The 18,020-nt window shown below is 36.0% G+C and overlaps 1 protein-coding gene across 2 annotated transcripts in view; it reads left to right on the plus strand.

The window, feature by feature from the left end:
* The window catches only part of LOC140437410 (cholesterol transporter ABCA5-like), a 154,944-nt gene that overhangs the window by 93,997 nt on the left and 42,927 nt on the right, over window positions 1–18,020 (plus strand). For both annotated transcript variants that reach the window (XM_072526926.1, XM_072526925.1), the window contains exons 14-17: window positions 823–958; window positions 2,941–3,222; window positions 11,678–11,863; window positions 15,028–15,535. In XM_072526926.1, the coding sequence (XP_072383027.1) occupies window positions 823–958; window positions 2,941–3,222; window positions 11,678–11,863; window positions 15,028–15,535 (1,112 nt within the window). The remainder of the gene's footprint in view (window positions 1–822; window positions 959–2,940; window positions 3,223–11,677; window positions 11,864–15,027; window positions 15,536–18,020) is intronic.

Genomic DNA, 18,020 nt, shown 5'->3' on the forward strand with positions numbered 1-18,020 from the left:
AATAAAATATATTTTTTACTAATGCGATATCGTTTAAGATTTTAATTGTTTACTCATTTATATCTAAAATTCTACTTCTTAATTTTGCTTGTTTATTGTCGGATTAATACTCCTATGGAAGGTTGTCACTCCATGTCTTGCTATTTTAACGACCGTCGTCCCCTTTATCTGCTTATGCGGTTAACCCATTTTCTGCCAATGTCATTAATCCTCATTTAAACTACAGCGTATTTCCTATACATCTTCTCAGTATTTTTATATCCGCCATCTCCAGTAGCCTTTCTGCTGTGGATGTATCGGATCTTGTTTCTGAGGCATATGTCATGATTGGTTGTACATTTGCTTTATATATTCTTGACTTCATCTCAGTGTTAATATGTCGGTTTCGCCATACAGTGTTATTAAGGTATCCTGCCAGTTTATTTGCTTTTTATACTTGATATCTCAGTTACGTTAGTTTATTTCCGTTACTTGTCGAACACTGATTTCTAGTTTACACCTGATTGGTTCCTTACTGACTACTATTGTTTTAGTTTTCTAAATTGAGATAGTTCTGTGGATTAACCCTTGTAGAGTATCTTCACCTTGGGCTATCAATATTTCGTCTTCTGCTTTACAAAGTATTTCTACTTTTTTGTTGCCCATTCTCTATCCTCTTCGTTTGTTGACTATTTGGATGATTTAATTTATGATTAAATTAAAGAGCATGAGGCTTAACAAATCTGTCTTATTCCGTTGCCAATGTCTGTTTTTTGTAGTTGTTTTTGAAAATTCTTAATTATTATATTACAGATCAATATTTTGACATAAATATGGTTGCAGATTATAATACTTGATGAACCAACTTCCGGCGTCGATCCTTATTCAAGGAGACACTTGTGGAATGTTTTGCAGGGACTAAGAAGCAATAAAGTAATATTGCTAACTACACATTTTATGGACGAAGCTGATATATTAGGTACTATATTGTGCGATATTTTTATGATATACTTATTTTTACACGTATCTACACTACTCGTTTCACTCTATTACCGTATTACCCTATAACCCAAGTTTGTTATTGTAAAAAATGATCGGACTAAAGGGTACCTACCGTTAAAGATAGGTAAAATACACTTACTACTATAATTTAATTTTTACACATTTTTTTTTACATTCTAAGTGATTAAAAAACAAATACAAATAAGCCCAGAACAAATAGCTAGGGTATGGAAAGAATAATATGAGAAAAAATTTGATACCGAAGTGATAAAGGAAGACAATATAATCAATGAAGGCGAAGAAAACACAGAGCCAGAGCAAATAAGTAGAGAAGAAGTAATAGAAGGATTATCAAATATAAAAATAGGCAAGGCAGGTGGAGATGATGAAATTGAACCGGAAATGGTAAAATACATTCAAATTTGTGCCTCTTGTTGGTAATATATTGCTTGAATTTTAGTCGCCATTGAAAAGGCACTAAAATTTCCTCAATGCACACGTTTTTCTTTGGAACGATGATAGCTTTGAATTTATTCTTCAGTCTGTTAACCGAGGAAACGATCTTCTGTAAACGGTTATCTGTTGCTACTGTATTATCGTTGAAATGCAGTAATTTCTACAATAACTGAAAGCGATTCCTTGACATTACTCTTTTGATATTATTCATATAAAGATCATTCTTTGACCAGTACGAGTGAAAATATGGAAAATGACACAATCCAATCCAAAAAATTACCACGCGGTAATATGTGCGCTTTTTTCTGATTTTTCTCCTGAAACTACAGGGCATAACAATTTGTTTCTTCGACCTAAAAATAAAAAAAAAATCGAAATCAGTGGGACAAAATAAATTAGATATTTTAATATTTACCAGCATGGATAAAAGACCATCGTCTACAAAATATTTGTAGAATTGAAAGTGCGATTTGTTGTAGAAGTTTTTGTCTAATTGTGTATGAAAACCTGCAGAATTATAGTCCTCAAATGTAAATTTCTGTAAATTTTCGCTATTGACCGGCTCCCAGACAACAGCTTATTGCATTGGATACTATTAGTTCGTCTAAAATTTCCTGCTCGGAGACTTCAGAATGTTAAGCAATGACAGATTCTATATCAGCATCAACACGTTCTCCGAAATTCGTATATTCTTTTTCTTTACTGGTGGACGCCATACATCTTGTCCCAACGGGATATCATGAAGCTTGAAAGGGATTTTCTTTCACTGATCTTGCACATTTGGATGATATCTTTAAAATACGACTGTAAATTTGTATTGAGTTGTATGTTTTCAGTCTCAATATTAGAAGACGCGGCTTGTTTTGCAAAAAGTTAAAAAAAAGGGGTTCCTACATAAGACATATTCCAGATCATGTTTATGGATACTCCCAGTGAGATTAAACTATCTAAAGAGTTTTGAATAGCTTGACCCAACGGATGTACCGTGTACATACTTTTAAGAGAATAGATAGACGCTTAAGAGTCAGCACATATTGCTACTTTTTATATCCTGGTGATAGTGAGTTTGTAGCTTAGAGAAAACAAAATAATTTAGCAGTAAGTATGCAGTAGAAGAGCGGAAGATTGAAAGATATGATTAAATCTGTAATTGAAGTTACAGTACATCTAACAGCTCTGGGGATCTTAGAAGCATTTTGTTATACAATTTGGTTAAATCTATTATTAGCAATTAATTATTTAAAGGTTTGCCTTAGAAATTGTGGATTTGTTTAATGCTTATCATAATTAGTTAACGAGAGATTAAAATCTGCTATCAATTTATTACAGGGTAGGTTTCGATGATATTAATATTGGAGTTGTGGCTAAAAGATCGATATTATTTAGATGTGGTGGGTGATAATGTAGCATTTAAATGCTATTTAAATTCCCTAAATGTTCTTGGATATGCTTTGGACCACTATAAATTAAAATTAATTCAATAATCATTTACCTTTTTTATAGCTGATCGAAAAGCAGTAATCTCCAAAGGTAAAGTGAGATGTTGCGGAAGTTCATTGTTTTTGAAAAATAAATTTGGTGTCGGCTATCACTTGACTTTAGTCCTTGAAAATGTGGCCAGGGAAGATTCTATAACTCAGTTAGTCACGCGATACGTCAGAACGGCAAAAAAGGACAGAAGACATGGAAAAGAATTAAGTTATATATTGCCACATAATACAGTAGACAACTTTTCCTCACTATTTGCAGCCATAGAAAATGAGATTAGTAATAGATCCAATTTAGGTAAGTTAATATTAAATATAAAAGACTTTCATGTTTAGTCCCCTTTAACATATGAATTGCTATTGTAATAGCTACTTAAATCTTGTATAAGACAGCAATATTTATGCGTGACGTAGGCTTCCCTTAGATGATTTTAATTTATTGACATTCAAGCAAAACTGGTTTCAGATCAATTTCTGGATTTTATAGTTACAATTATGTGCCATTGATATCTTTAGTGCGAAAAGGCAGACGTGTTAAAAATTATTCATCATCATCATCATCATTAGTTAACGTTACAACTCTCATCGTGAGTCTTCCCTAAGTTTACTATTGCCTTCCACTCTTGTCGATCCTGTACCAAAATTTTCTATTTTCCCACCACCATTTTCTCCAAATCTTCTCTAAATAAATGTTTATATCTTTTCTTATGTTGTCCTACAGCTTCTCTCTTAATTGGTCTTTCCCAAAACACATTATTTAAAAAACGTCTGTCCCTATTCCGCATCTCTTGTTCTACCTATCAAAGTTTATTAGTCTGTGTGTATCTCACTAAAATTAACTGGGTCCATGCTGTACGTTGCGATTGTCCACGAGTTTTTTGAGCTACAAACTATCTTCTTGGTGCGTTGTTTTTGTTGTTTTTTGTAGTGTTTTCTCTCTGGTGTTTTGTTTTCCCTCTGGTGTATTTACTGATTTTCTTTCTAGTACGTTTGGTTTTATTCTACTATTTGTTGTTTGGGTCTCTTGCGCTTCCATCTGTGGAAAGCGTCATACCTCATGATCTCTCGCAATATGTGACTAGGATGGTTCTCTAGCTGCGCGAACTTTTTCCTTGCTTTTTCCTTCATTATATCAGTCACTCTAATTTGTCGTAATTCTTTGAAGAGGAATCTTTCTGCAACGTATCTCGGTACGTTAACTGCTTCTCTTAGGCTGCTGTTATGTGCCGCTTGTATTTTCTTTTTTGTTGTGTTACATATGTGTCCCCATGCGAGAGATACATATGTTAGTATAGGAAGAATTATACTATTTATTAATCTTATTTTGGTTTTTATCCTGAGTTTGCTTTTTCTTCCTGCTAGGCCTCTTATTGATGCTCGTCCCATGTTGGCTTTTTGTATTGTAGCGTCTACGTGTTTACTAAACGTTAAACTGATGATGGAATGATTTAATTCCGAAAAGATCTTCTTTAAAATAAAAAAATTTAAGCTTTTAATAAGCATTTTTTATACCTTAATACACACGAACACCACGTGCTTTGTATTCAACAGGTATACTAGCCACTACTGGATATCTCCACTTCATGGTTTGTTCCAGTTTCACTTTTAATTTTAAACGTTATACCTTTGTTCATGATTACTCCGAGGTATTTTGCTTCGCTTTTCCACTCGATGGGATTGTCTGGCATAGTCACCTGTTCTTCTGGTTGTTGGTGCCTCTTTTTGAAAAGTACAGCCTGTGTCTTTTCGGAGTTTATAGCGATTTTCCATTTTAAACTCCATTCTTCTATGTCATCTAGCGCTGTTTGTAAGTTGTTTACCGCTGTGTCTACATTTCTGTGTTTGGCCGCTATCGCTGTGTCGTCGGCATAGAGGCTTAGTAATGTACCTGGTGTTCTAGGTATATCTGCTGTGTATATCGTGTACAGTAGAAGTGACAGTACCGCTCCCTGTGGCACTACAGCCTCCAGGTTCCCTAGTTCAGATAGGACTTGTTCTATTCGAACTCTGAAACTACGATTGCTCAAGTACGAAGAGATTAGTTTTTTCATTGCTCCGCTGTAGCCGTATCTTCTCATTTTGTAGATTAGTCCTTTATGCCAGACTCTGTCGGAAGCTTTGCTTACATCTAGGAAGGCAGCTCCTGTGTATTGTTTATCATTAAATCCAGCTGCTATGTACTCTGTTAATCTGAGTACTTGTAGCTCACTGGAGTGTTCTGATCTAAAACCGAGTTGGGCTTTGGGTATTATATCTAGTCTGTCTGTTTCAGCTTGGATTCTGCTGAGTATTACTATCTCTACAATCTTGCTGATTGCAGGTAGCAAGCTTTTTAGACTGTAGTTTTGCGGGAATGTGCTGTTTTTTTTGGGCTTTGGTAACATTATGACATGGGCCTCTTTCCATCTGTTTGCGAATTTCTTGAATCTTAGCATCGCATTGATTATATTTGTTAAATATACTATGGCTCTCGCTGGTAAGTATTTTAGAGCCCTGTTCGTTATTTGATCTGGACCAGGTGCCTTTTTCGGCGAGCTGCTTTTAATTAGCTCGTTTAACTCCTCCGGTGATGTAGGAGGGATGGTTTCGTTTGGATTTTCGGGTCTTTCTCTTTGTCTTTCGACTTCTATGAAGTCGATGTCCTCGTCTGGGTGGTAATTTAATGTACACTCTCTCTCGAGAGTACTCCTCATTACCTCTGCTTTTTCCACTGCAGTGCAGACTATTCCGTTTTCTCCAAGTAATGGAGGGATTGGCTTTCTGTCATTTCTCAGTATGCTCTGAAGCCTCCAAATGTTTTGCCTATTTGGTCCTTGTTCCTTCATATCGCTTATGTGATTTTCCCAGCTTTCACTACGGTGTTGTTGTAGTGCTGTTGTGACCTCTCTGTTTAACCTATTTGCTCTATTTTTGTCCACCTGGTTCCTTGGCCTTCTTGCTGTCTGCTTTGCTCTGTTCTTTTCCCTTATCAAATCTTTTATTTCCTGCGGTATATCCTTAAATCTTCCCGTGTGCATTTCTACTTCCTCTTCTGTAGTGCTGTTACTGAGTGCTTGTTGGATGATGTTTTCCAACTCTAGGACTCTGTCTTCTATTCCTCGTGGGTTGTCTATCACTGGAACTATATTTATTCCAGTACTCACGAGTTTTTTGAAGTTCGTCCACTTTGTTTTCTTTTTAACTTTTTGATTGTACTTTCCCCTTTCCACGTTCCTAGTTCTAATAGGATGGGGCTGTGGTCCGTTGTGCCTTCGTTTAATGTTTGTAATTCTGTTTGTAGTCCAAGGTTTTTTGCTACTACAATGTTTATGTGTGTAGGAAGTCCGTTTCCTAGGTAGTGTGTTGGGTCTGTAGGGCCCATTATCATAACGTCGTCATTGTTTTCTAAGTATGTGTTTAGTAGTCTTCCATTTCTGTTCGTTGTTCTGTGGTTCCTGTTTGGGGATCTTGCATTTAGGTCTTCTTTATTTAGGTATTTAAGTCGTCTTCGATCAGTACATCTTGTGGTCTTACGTAGGCAGAGGTTACTCTGGCTTCTCCTTGCCTAATTTGTATTCTTACTGTTGTTGCTTGCATAGTATTTAGTTGTGGGGTTAGAATTCTAATATGACCTATGCCTTTTTTCACTAATATTGCTGTGCCACCTGATCTTGCTGTGTTATCTTTCTTGTATATGTCGTAGCTCGGAAACTTGATGTTGTTCGTGAGCTTTGTTTCCTGTATTGCCACGACATCCATTTCATATCTATTGACCAGTTCGTCCAGTATATTCTGGTTGGTCCTTATGCCTCCTGGGTTCCAGGAGCCTATCCTCAAGTATCCCCTATTTGCTTGCAATAGTTCAGTGCTAGCTTTATGTCTGCGATCGCCTCGTGGACAATTCTAGTGACCAGTTCCTTAGCTGAGTTCACTACTCCGTCTTGCTGTTGTTTCGAGATCAAGATGGTGTTCTCGGTATTTTGCGCTTTCGCTGCCTGTGCGTAGAAAGGTCCGCTTGATGTTGCGGCCTTTTTTGCGGGGCTTGTTGTCTTTGTGGTTGTTTTCTTCCCCAGGTTGGACATCTGGGGTATCCTCTGAAGTTTGCCGGGTGTTGTCCCTGGCAGTTGGTACATTTTGCCTACTGTTCTCGGGGCATTTGGCAATTTCTTGTGGAGTGATTTTCTCCGCATCGTACGCATCGAGGTGTCTTAAAGCATGCTCTCTGCGCGTGGTAGCACCCCTCGCAGTTGAAACACTGCGTGGGCCTAGTTGCTTTTCTGAGGTCCTCGATCTGGACCTTCATATGCATCAGATTAGTGATGCGCCTGGCTTTTTCCACGTCCTCCTTCTCCAGTGTCAGCACAAACATTGGTAGATTTCTTTTGTCACTCTTTCTGGAAATCATGTTCTTTATCGATTCACATTCGATATCATACTCTTCTTTAAGAGTATTGAACATTTCTGTAAAATCTGTGTTTGGAGGTAGTCCTCTTAAAACCATTCTTGGTTTTATGTCTTCCTCTAGTGGGAAGGCATTCCATTGTATAGGTGTTTTTTGATTATAATCCTCGATGATTTTCACCATAGTTCTGTAATCTTCTGGACTTTTCGCTTGGATTAAAGTTTCTCGTCTGCTTCTCGATAGTCTATTCGACGTTATCACCTTCTTTTTCTGAGTAATATCTAGTATTGCTCCTGTCTGGCTGACGCTCTATAATTTAATTACAGGCGGCTTTGACTTCCACGTTGGATGATCGTGTTTTGTAGTTGGCTCTCCGTCGGTTTCCATTGCTTGTGCTTGACATGGAGTCGGAGGGCATGTTTAGCGCGCGCATCTCTTTCCTGATGACTTCACGGCCTTCTTCTTGCTGTTTTTGGGTTCTTCTTCTTGTGTTCTCTTTTTTGTCTTCTCTGTGGTCGTTTTTGTCTTTGGGATTGTTCCCGTGGACTTTTCTGTGGTTGCTTTTGTCTTTGGATCAATGCTTTGTGGATCAATCCCGTAGATTTTTTAGATTTTGACGTCTTTTTGGCCTGGGTTTCCCAGGTATCTTCTTTGCTGCTCTCTTTTGGGGACCTTTCTGTTGCCTTCTTAGGTTTTGGAACTTTGAGTCAATGTGGCCAATTATTGTTCTTTGCGAGGCTATTATCGTATCCTGCAGTTCTTCTATTTTTTGTTTTAGTGCTGTTATTTCGGCATCCTTTTCTTTCAATAGCGACTTCATCGGACTTTTCGTCCTCACTGCTCCTCTGTCTCATCCTTTTTGTTGTGGCTCTTTTATCGAGGGGTACGTCGTCGTCCGTGGTGTATATTTTTTTTTCTCGGTTTCCCTCCGCCCGGTCTTTTGTCCTCTTTTTCTTAGTCTTGGGGCGTTTGAAGTCGCTTTGGTCTATGTCCTCGGTGGGGAGATCTTCGAAGATCTCGTAATTCGTGTCCTGGTCTTCTAGGAGGGCATCATATATGTTATAGTTGAGTTTGTAGCTCGAACTATAACCACTGGGGCTTAAAGTGGCCTTTCGGCCAGGTGGGGATCGTGAGCGAACCATTTTCGCGTGGGAGTGGAAGTCCTAACCTTTGGAGGAAAGCTTATTTTTTGACCGTATGACCCGTTGTCAGCACGGCTTCTGGGTGCCACCCAGAAGCCGTGCTTCTGGGTGGCACGGTTTTTACCGTAGAAGCCGTATTTTACCTTTACTCGAAAGTTCACGCTCTTGACAGAACTAGAGTGGGATCTGCTTGAATTTCTCACCACCCTGACCTTGAAACCGTGTCTGCGAGGTGTAATTTCTAAAATATTACACCTCACAGTGTCATCCCAATCGTTGCACAGGGAGTATCCCGACGGGCTAAGCCCGTTTACTTTTTCACTTGCCTATGCCTCGATTTTGGCCTCCGTGAAGATTCGATTAATACAAATCTCTTCGGTTCAGCTTTGTCTTGGCATAGGCTTTTGCCTCTAGTGGCCTCGGCCGCTGCTTACGTTTATCTCCGCCTTGCCGTGCTTACGGCACAGACTGATAAGTCCGGCTTCGACTCAACGCTGCAGCTCCTCGGCGATCTTCAGGTGACGCTTCATTCATAAATAACAAACATTTATTTGACAAATATATTGAATTGACCTTTTGGTCGCAATTAAGAAGTAAGACGGATTGCCAGTGTAGGATCTGATCGGGCATTTCTCCACTATATACTTAACTGTTTGTCATTAACACGTTTACTGCGTACGTAATCTTATAGGAACATGCCATGTGTTAGGAACATTTTTTCAACAGTGATAAGAGTTGGTTGTTGGTATTTTATATGATGTTTTAGATGTTTTAGACATTATATGCCAAATTTTGGAGCAAATGTCAAAAAGACGCGGATCCGCGCCGTTGGCACCACACTTTAAATTTTCACACCAAATGCCAAGGGACGCGGATCCGCGTCTTATTTTTGAAATAAAAGGCTACAAAAAGTAACAAAACATACACTAAAAATATTATAATAAGAGCAACTTGAACGTTGTAGGCAACCAATAGTACAAAAAATACACCAACTAGAGTAATTTTCGATCTTCATGGTATGATACGAAGCATGCGCCTAGGCAAAGACCAGATTTGTCAGTACAAATAAGACATTTATAACTCGTATCTTTTCTTTTTTTATTTACTGTACACACCCTGCACTTTTCACGTTTCGTTTCTCGTTTTGTATTTTTTTCAGCTATTTTGCTTAACATATGCCGTTCAGATAAGTTATTCAATGTTGTAAGAACATTTTTCTGAGGAGAGCGTAGTAAATTTCTCATAATTTCTAGTCGAGAGTCATAAAGAGACAGTTTTGTTCCAGAATATTTGTTAAATAAAAATAGGAGTTTACTAAAATCACTTGTAGTATATGTACACCCAATTTTTTGTACCAGCGAAGGGTTTTTCTTTCGCAAGGATGATATGATAACATTTGATCTTTGCGATCAACACCACTCATATTTTTATTATATTCGGTGATTAGAAGAGGTTTTAGTTTTTTTGTTTATTGTCACATTCTACCATAACATTGAACTCAGTGGATATATTTATTACTTCCCGTTTATTGACCCATTTGCCAACAACAACGCCGTTTTTATATTTTTCTACTGACTCGCCTTTTTTAACTGAATTTCCTTATCTTCTACCCAGAAGAGTTCCTGTACAATATGTTTTGTACTTTATAAGTGTTTCGGCAAGTTCCATACTCATGTAAAAATTGTCTGTAAACAACGAATGACCTCCATTTAGATGTTTGTGCATCAATTCCATGAAAATTTTTTTGAATGGTCTCTTCCGGCGTTAGTGCCAAATTTACAAGCATAAACTTTTATATTTTGAACTAATCTCTTAAGTTCAGTAAGTACATACATTTTTATACCAAATTTATGGCGCTTATTTTTAATATATATTCTAAAACAGAGACGACTACGCCATAAAACTACTGATTCAGCAAGGGAGAGATATTTGTCGGGATGATATATATGTCACTCATTTTTTGATTAGAATAATTTAGCAATGGACGAATTTTGTACAGCTCGTCTTCTCCTACCTCTGGATTTTTGGTAAAGTATAGACACCGAAGAATTAACAAAAAATGGTCTCTACTCATTTTTAATCACGTTTACAATAATCTTGCGTTCTGTTGGTTTTTCATGTCCTCATGTGTAAGAGTAGCCCAAAAAATTTAAGTAATTCTTCGGTAATGAGTGGGTTCCAATTTATTACTCTAAATCTTTGTGTAAAACCCGATATGATTAAATGTTTAGCATACAGATTCGTTTCTGTCATTGTCAGCTCAAAAAAAGTTTCATCCGCCAGAAGACGAAAGTAATCAAAAGGTGTCTTACTTTGTGGTGGCTCTACCACCACGTTGCAACATCTAATAAACTCAAATTGTTTTATTCCATCATGATCATTTTGCCATTCATGTGTATTTTGATTTTCTGTATTTGGATTTAAATTTTCATTCGGTTCCTCTTCGTTTTGCATGGCTTGCAAACGTAAGCCCCTAATAATTGTCGTCACCCACAAAAATACAAATTTAACACTTTTTTAAACTTCCCGATCCTCATCGTCTGTAGATGGAATATATTCGTCTTTCGATGAAATAGATAAATTTTCACTATCTGATTGTGTTAAAAAGTATTTAAGTTCTTCTTTTGTTAATTTTTTAGGGTTTTTTACGAATATTTTTTTACGTTTTGGCTGAGAACAACCTGGCTCTGCGTTCTCCATCATTGCAATAGTCAAACTCACAACGCACAACTCTCGTGCTAAAAAAATATCGTACTATAAATAGAAGTCATGTTTAAAGCGCGGATCCGCGCCGTTAGCACCGACGAATGAACGGCCTGGACGCGGATTCAGGCCTGCTCCAATCGTAGTTTGGAGAGAGTATTTTGCTCCTCCTAAAAAGTAAGTCGAAGCACCCGCCACAGTTTTTTCTGATTATGTTCAGTATACTATAGAATGATAAAATTGTAATGAAAAGTAATGTATCAAATAAGTTACAATGGTTTAACTATTTTATTGTTAATTTGTTCGATCCAAAATTATTTAAAAATATAATTCCATTATCTTTGACACGCTGGTTTACAAAGGGTTAAAATTAGGGTGATGCTTGTTATTTTTTTATATTTTTGCTTATGTTTTGAACTGAAACATAGTTGTGTTATATATTTATTATATTGAAATAACAGATAAGGCAACACGTTTTACGTTTGTTCTTTTTCTCAAATTTTAATATTTATAAAACCATGTTTTAGGTATTGCTAGCTATGGTGTTTCAATGACAACTTTAGAAGAAGTTTTTCTCCGTTTACAAAAGGAAGAACAAGAAGCTGAACACGAGCAAGACTCAAACCGTAGGACAAGATCTAGAAATGTTGGTGCACCACCGGAAATAACAAGATCTAAGCAATTGCAAAGTAGCTCTGATGCACGCACTCCCGGTATTTATTATTTTTGGCACTTTCTTCAAAAGAGTACACAGTTTTTTTTACATTCTGTATACATATTGTTTATTTAATGAAATCGTTAGTATTTAGTCACAATTTTTCAAGTGGAAATAATGGAATCACTGCGTGGAATGAATAAAAAGTCGAAAAACGTACCGTTTAATTGCCATCTTCTAGGCAGCGCTTAAGGTACTCAATTAAGTAAATCATACTGTGGCCAAGATTCGGCAGGAAAGAAGAAACATATTTATACCACGAGGCCTCTCAGGTCGTAAACATGCGAAAACCTCGTAAAAAAATCTTAAAAATAAAGAAATCTAATTTTAGAACCTGCACATGGAATGTTAGAAGTCTATTTGCGGCTGGGAAACTTGACAACGCAATTCAAGAAATGAAAATAGATCTATTGGGAATCAGATTTCTCAAATGAGATGGTCAGAGTCAGAATCATGTAAAAAGGACGAAAGTGAATTATATTATTCCGGTAAGAGCACAGAAGACTCGCATCACAAAAATGATGTAGGTATGTTAGTAACATCAGAACTGAGTAAATATGTGACCAATTTCGTACTAGTCTCGAATATAATAATATTTCTCCAAATAAATACTCAACCATTTAAAACTAACATACTTCAAATCTATGCCCCGACTGCAGATAGAAAATATGACGATGAAGTCGAGAAGCTGTATAATCAGATCCAAGACATCTTACAGAAACTTAATAAACACGGAATTTTATAATTAATTGATGGATTCGACCGTTACTTGATGGAAATTCATTTTATGTAACAATAAAACACTGAAAACTTTGTATTCGAATTTTCCACAAAATTTATTTTAAATTCTTATCACTACAGCTGTTTCGGCTGATTGCCTTTCTTAAGTGATCTGTTTTTGGCATGGGTTTACACTTTATAGTCTCTAATGAAATAGGTTGAGGAGGGGAGAACTGTTTGTCTCAAGCTGGTCATTCAGAATTATATCTGTGTTTTTTAATTTGTTGATTTACATAGATTCTAACAAAGAGCTTAAGGCCTTTATTTTGACAAATTGTCAATTTACCACATTTTTTCTGTTGCTATTAGGTGGTTTACGTAGTATTTCCATTTCTCTGGCGTAATGACCTAGTAGGCTGCAGTAATTAAATTTCGCATTTCATCTTCTTTAAAATTCGCGTTGCGTCCAACTATATACCGTTTTACTTCACTCCAAACCATTTCGATGGGATTGAGTTCACAGTGATAGGGTGGGAGCCTCAGAATCTTCACATTGTGCTTTTTGGAAATATCTTCTATTATGTACCTGTCATATTTTGCTTTGAAGGTCTTGACTACATCAATTAACTCGCATTTTAGGTAGTCTTCTTCAAAAAATAGGTCCTTTGAAAGAAGCCATTCTTGAATATCTTCTTTATCCAAATACACTATGTTGCATCCTTCTACACGGTATTTGCGAATTGCGCGTAAATAACGATGACGGTACGAGATGATTTTTGGTTTTGCAATCAAAATTGAATTTCTGCCATCTTTTATAAACACAAAATCCATATCACTCAGCAAGCGATGTAGCGTGGACCGTGAAAAGTTGGGCAAAGTTTCTTCGACATTTACAACAGCTAACATGGTGTTTATTGTTGGTGGTATGTTGTCACGAAAAAATTGATGAACTATTCTACCAATTTAGCCTCTGACACCTTCATCGTACTTGTTGTCAAGAGAATTACCAACATTTCGCTTCTTGGGTCTGCTCTTTGGATATTGTAATCCAGCAGGTGATGCATATTCCTGTCGTATGCGAAACATAGTCTTTTCGCAAACACCACTCATTTCTGACACTTTCCTAATTACACTTGATACAGAATCGTTGTTATCCTGATTAAGATGATAATTAATAATATTCACTAGTATCTACTTCTCTGAAACTTTCAGAGCTTTTTCACGTTTTCATTGAACAATTTTCTCCATTTTGCGGTAAAAATTCGGCGTCAAATATATTAATAGCTAACAACAGAAAATAACAATAATTGCCAACAGCAAATCACAACAGCCACCAACAAATAATAACAATAACAAAACAGTAACAGTACATCCAAGATGGTACAAATAATCGTAACTCGAATATGTTTACGCGCTCCGATGAACAAATAAAGACTAATTAAGGCCCTAAATGTATCAAGCCTTTTAACATATTCTGTACAAGAATTACTTTAATTGCTTCTTAATTACTAAATAGAAGAAAGTATTTGCAATTCCTTACACATTATGGCAGTAATTAGCACCGCAGGGACATAAATAACATTTTCAATTTGGCAGTTAATAGAAATTACCGGAATTATTTTAAACTTTGAAACAATTGTTTATTTATTGCATATTTTATACTACTGCTACTAATAAAAGATAAAAGTTGATAAGTTCCTATTAGAAACAAATAATGTATAGTATTATGTAAAATTATTAGCAAACGATATTTGTAAATTACATAAAATTGTACGTGAGGACTTGTTGAGAACTCCTGGTTTATTCCGTTTATTTTGAAAGATAGTCAATAGAGAATGCCATCTCTCACTGCATAAAACTGGCAACTTCTTGGCGAAATTCCCATAAGGTTAGCATTGCATATCGGCAAAAATGGCAAAAATCGCTCCACATTTATTTATAAAACTTTATTTGCGACATAATACAAAAATTAAATACGAGAGCTGCACTCTTTACCTTTAAAACCAATCTTGAGTTTTGCCGATAGGATACTCGGATCAAAAGATATTTTGATATAGAAAATGACATAGAAATTTTTACCGTCGAGCTGATACAAATTTTATTGAGTATTGATTTTGCGCGCACATTTAAAATCGCCGATCGCTTCAATCGTTGTTTCTGAGAGAACGGTTGATTCTATATAAAAATACGAATAAACGATTTTTTTTGGTTTTTCCCCCTCTACATAGGGGGTTTTAGAAGAAAGCCTGGGGGTAAAAGTGGTAAACTTTTAAAATTGACATTTTCGGCAAAATTCAGCTTGTTCGTATGATTTTTAGAGGTTCAGTGCTATTTTCGTCTCTGACGACTGGAGTATATTGGTTTTCTATTTTTAGATAAAGTTTTAACCTATATTTTAAATGCATTTAAAAATATTTAATTTATATTACTAACGTTTTTTAGAAAATGAAGCACTTACTGAACGTAGTCGTACATTGGAAACAGTTCGTTGTACTCCCAGTACCATGCAAAACATAAAAACATTGATACATCTACGAATATTAAGGCTACGCCGTGATTGGTCGAAGTTAATTATGGCACTCCTACTTCCAAATTTAATTGCATTCATGGCATTGAGCCTCAACAGGAATAATGATATACAACATATAAATATTCCCAAAACTGAACCGATTCAGTTAAACATCCACATGTACAATTTTCAGAATATTAGTGTCTATAATGGAGACAACTCGGAATACTTAACTAAATTTAAGGATCAGTTAGAGAAATTGGTAGTTTTAGATACCTACAATGGAAAGTTTAGTTCATTGTTAGACATTGCTCCACATTTAGCAGCGTTTAATTTTAAAAGTTTCAGTTCCACTTCCCAAAGTATAGCTGTACTATATAATGACACCTTTGTACATAACCTGCCAATTTTGGTTAATCTTATTAGTAATGCTTTTTATAGGTAAGTTTTAAAATTTTGTTTAACCCTGCTTTAGTGTGCCTAGATAAATTAGCACGAGAGATGTTCCGGGGTATGTCATATCCCAAACTAAACTAACGCAGGAAGTTAAAATTTTTAAATATAATCATTTAAAATGGTAAATCTTGGTTTTTTCCTTATTTATGATTCAAATAAATTAAATATGGTAATGTAAAAGTCTTATATTTAAATGGTAAACATCATTTATCCAACATGTTGCAATTATCTCCTTCTTCTTCCTACTTTATAAATAGGCTTAATGCCTGTTTTACTTCGGTTTTTAGCCTCAATTGACGTTGTCTGACCATCTTTTCCTCGGTCGTCCCAATGATCTTCTTCCATTTGGCGATTTGTCTCTTGCTATTCGTACTATTCTATTTTCTGTCATTCTTTCGATGTGTTGATTCCATTCCACTTTTATTCTTTTGGTCCACGCGTTTATTTCCTCTATACCACATCTCGCTCGTATTTCCTCACTTCTTACTCTGACTCTTAGAGTTTGGTTTGTTATATTTCGTAAGACTTTCATATCTGTTGTTTCCAGTAGTCTTTGTGTTTTCTCCGTATCTGCTCTTGTTTCCGCTGTGTACGTCATTATCGGTCTCATTGTTGATTTATATATCCTGCTTTTTGTTTCCGTTGTGAGGTATTTATTTCTCCAGATTGTATTGTTGAGACATCCTGCTGCTCAGTTTGCCATGTTTACTTGTTTTTGTACTTCTTCTTCCACTTTTCCGTAGCTTGACAGTTTTATTCCCAAGTATTCAGTTTTCATTACTTGTTCTATTATTTTGTTATTTACGACTAGTTTACATCGTCTCGGTTCCGCTGATATCACTATCGCTTTAGTTTTCTCTGTTGAGATCTCCATGTTGTATATGAGCGACGTATCTTCGAATTCTTTAATTAATCTTTGTAGGTCATCTTCATTTTCGGCTGTTATTATGGCGTTGTCGGGGTAGCATTTTATCCTTATTTCCTTTTCTCCCATTTTATATCCTCTTTTTTTCTTACTTTCTTTATGATTTCATCCATTATCAGATTAAATATTAATGGGCTCAGCGAATCTCCCTGTCTAATGCCAGTTTCATATTTGATAGGTTTCGATAGTTTTCCTTTACATCTGAACATAGCTATGTTATCTCTATATATATTCTCAATGGTTTTTACCAAATCCAGTGATATTCCCTTTTCATATAATAAATGCATCGTGTCCCGAATTCTCACTCTATCAAACGCTTTCTTCAAATCTATCAGACACATATATGCTGGTTTATTGTATTCCAGACTTTTCTTTTGTTTGTCTTATTAGAAAAACTGCATCCGTGCATGATCTTCCTTCATATTACAATTATGCTAGTCAAAATAGTCGCAATTTCAACACGTCATTATTGCGTGTTCCAAACAAATTGGAGCAAAAAAAAGGAACATCTACTGCTTGTCCTACGTCGCTTAGGTCTCAACGTAAAACCAAAAAAATAGTCTCAAAGTTTAATGACGACTTGATACGCTGTACTTAGCAGATAGCTCATCCAATGTGTTTACACCACCTTTGGTTGAATTGTAAAAGTCGATAATTTCAGGTAATTTCTTTTCACCAGTTTCTTCAATTATATGATGAAGATGCAATATAGAGAGGAGCATTATATTTTTTTTACTTTTTGGGCACATATGAGACAGCCGTTATATCTTCTTTAAAGGCAAATTTTGAACAGCGAATTTTTCTTCTTCGTGTATTCAGAAGTGCTGTTGGAATTTGCCTTTTGTTCTTCCTAATTGTTCCAACCGATGTAAGATGATGAGTCCGAAGTAGATTGATCATGAGCGGATAACTGGTAAACCAGCTATCGAAAGTAATATTACGCATAGTGCCAGAAACTGGCCCAATCAAAAGGTCAACTATGATTTGCGGATTGTTACTTTGTCAGAAAGGTCCTTTTGGCTGTGTGGCGACGTGAACTTTCATGTTTAGACAGTAGTGAGTTTTGGAATCCACTAGCGCAAATACTTTTAAGCCATACTTCGCTGGCTTATTCGGTATGTATTATTGAATTGACTCACGTCCCATGAACGATTCCAGTTTTTCGTCTATTGTAAGATGTTAACTTGTTGGTATATAGTGTGTCTTACAGTTGACAACGAGTTGATCAAATATATTTCTATTTGCTGCCAATTTGTCGATCTGTTTCCGTTCTACTCTATTTTGCACATTGTCGAATCGCAAACATTGCAAAAAAATGGAATATCTTTGTTGTGACATTGTTGTTCTCTTTGACTAAATACTGTTGTCGTGCATCGTACCGTGGAGCTTTCGTCGCTAATTTTACATTTGTATAGTCAACAATGTGGTCTAACATTTCTTCTGTAAAGAATAACAACCAAAAATCAAAAGCACTCTGCCTTTCTCGTGCTATTTCTTTTACACCAGGTAAATACGTAATTAGATTGCCCGGCCTTGTTCTTACTT

The sequence above is a fragment of the Diabrotica undecimpunctata genome, chromosome 3, assembly GCF_040954645.1.
Source record: "Diabrotica undecimpunctata isolate CICGRU chromosome 3, icDiaUnde3, whole genome shotgun sequence".
Classification (NCBI taxonomy): domain Eukaryota; kingdom Metazoa; phylum Arthropoda; class Insecta; order Coleoptera; family Chrysomelidae; genus Diabrotica; species Diabrotica undecimpunctata.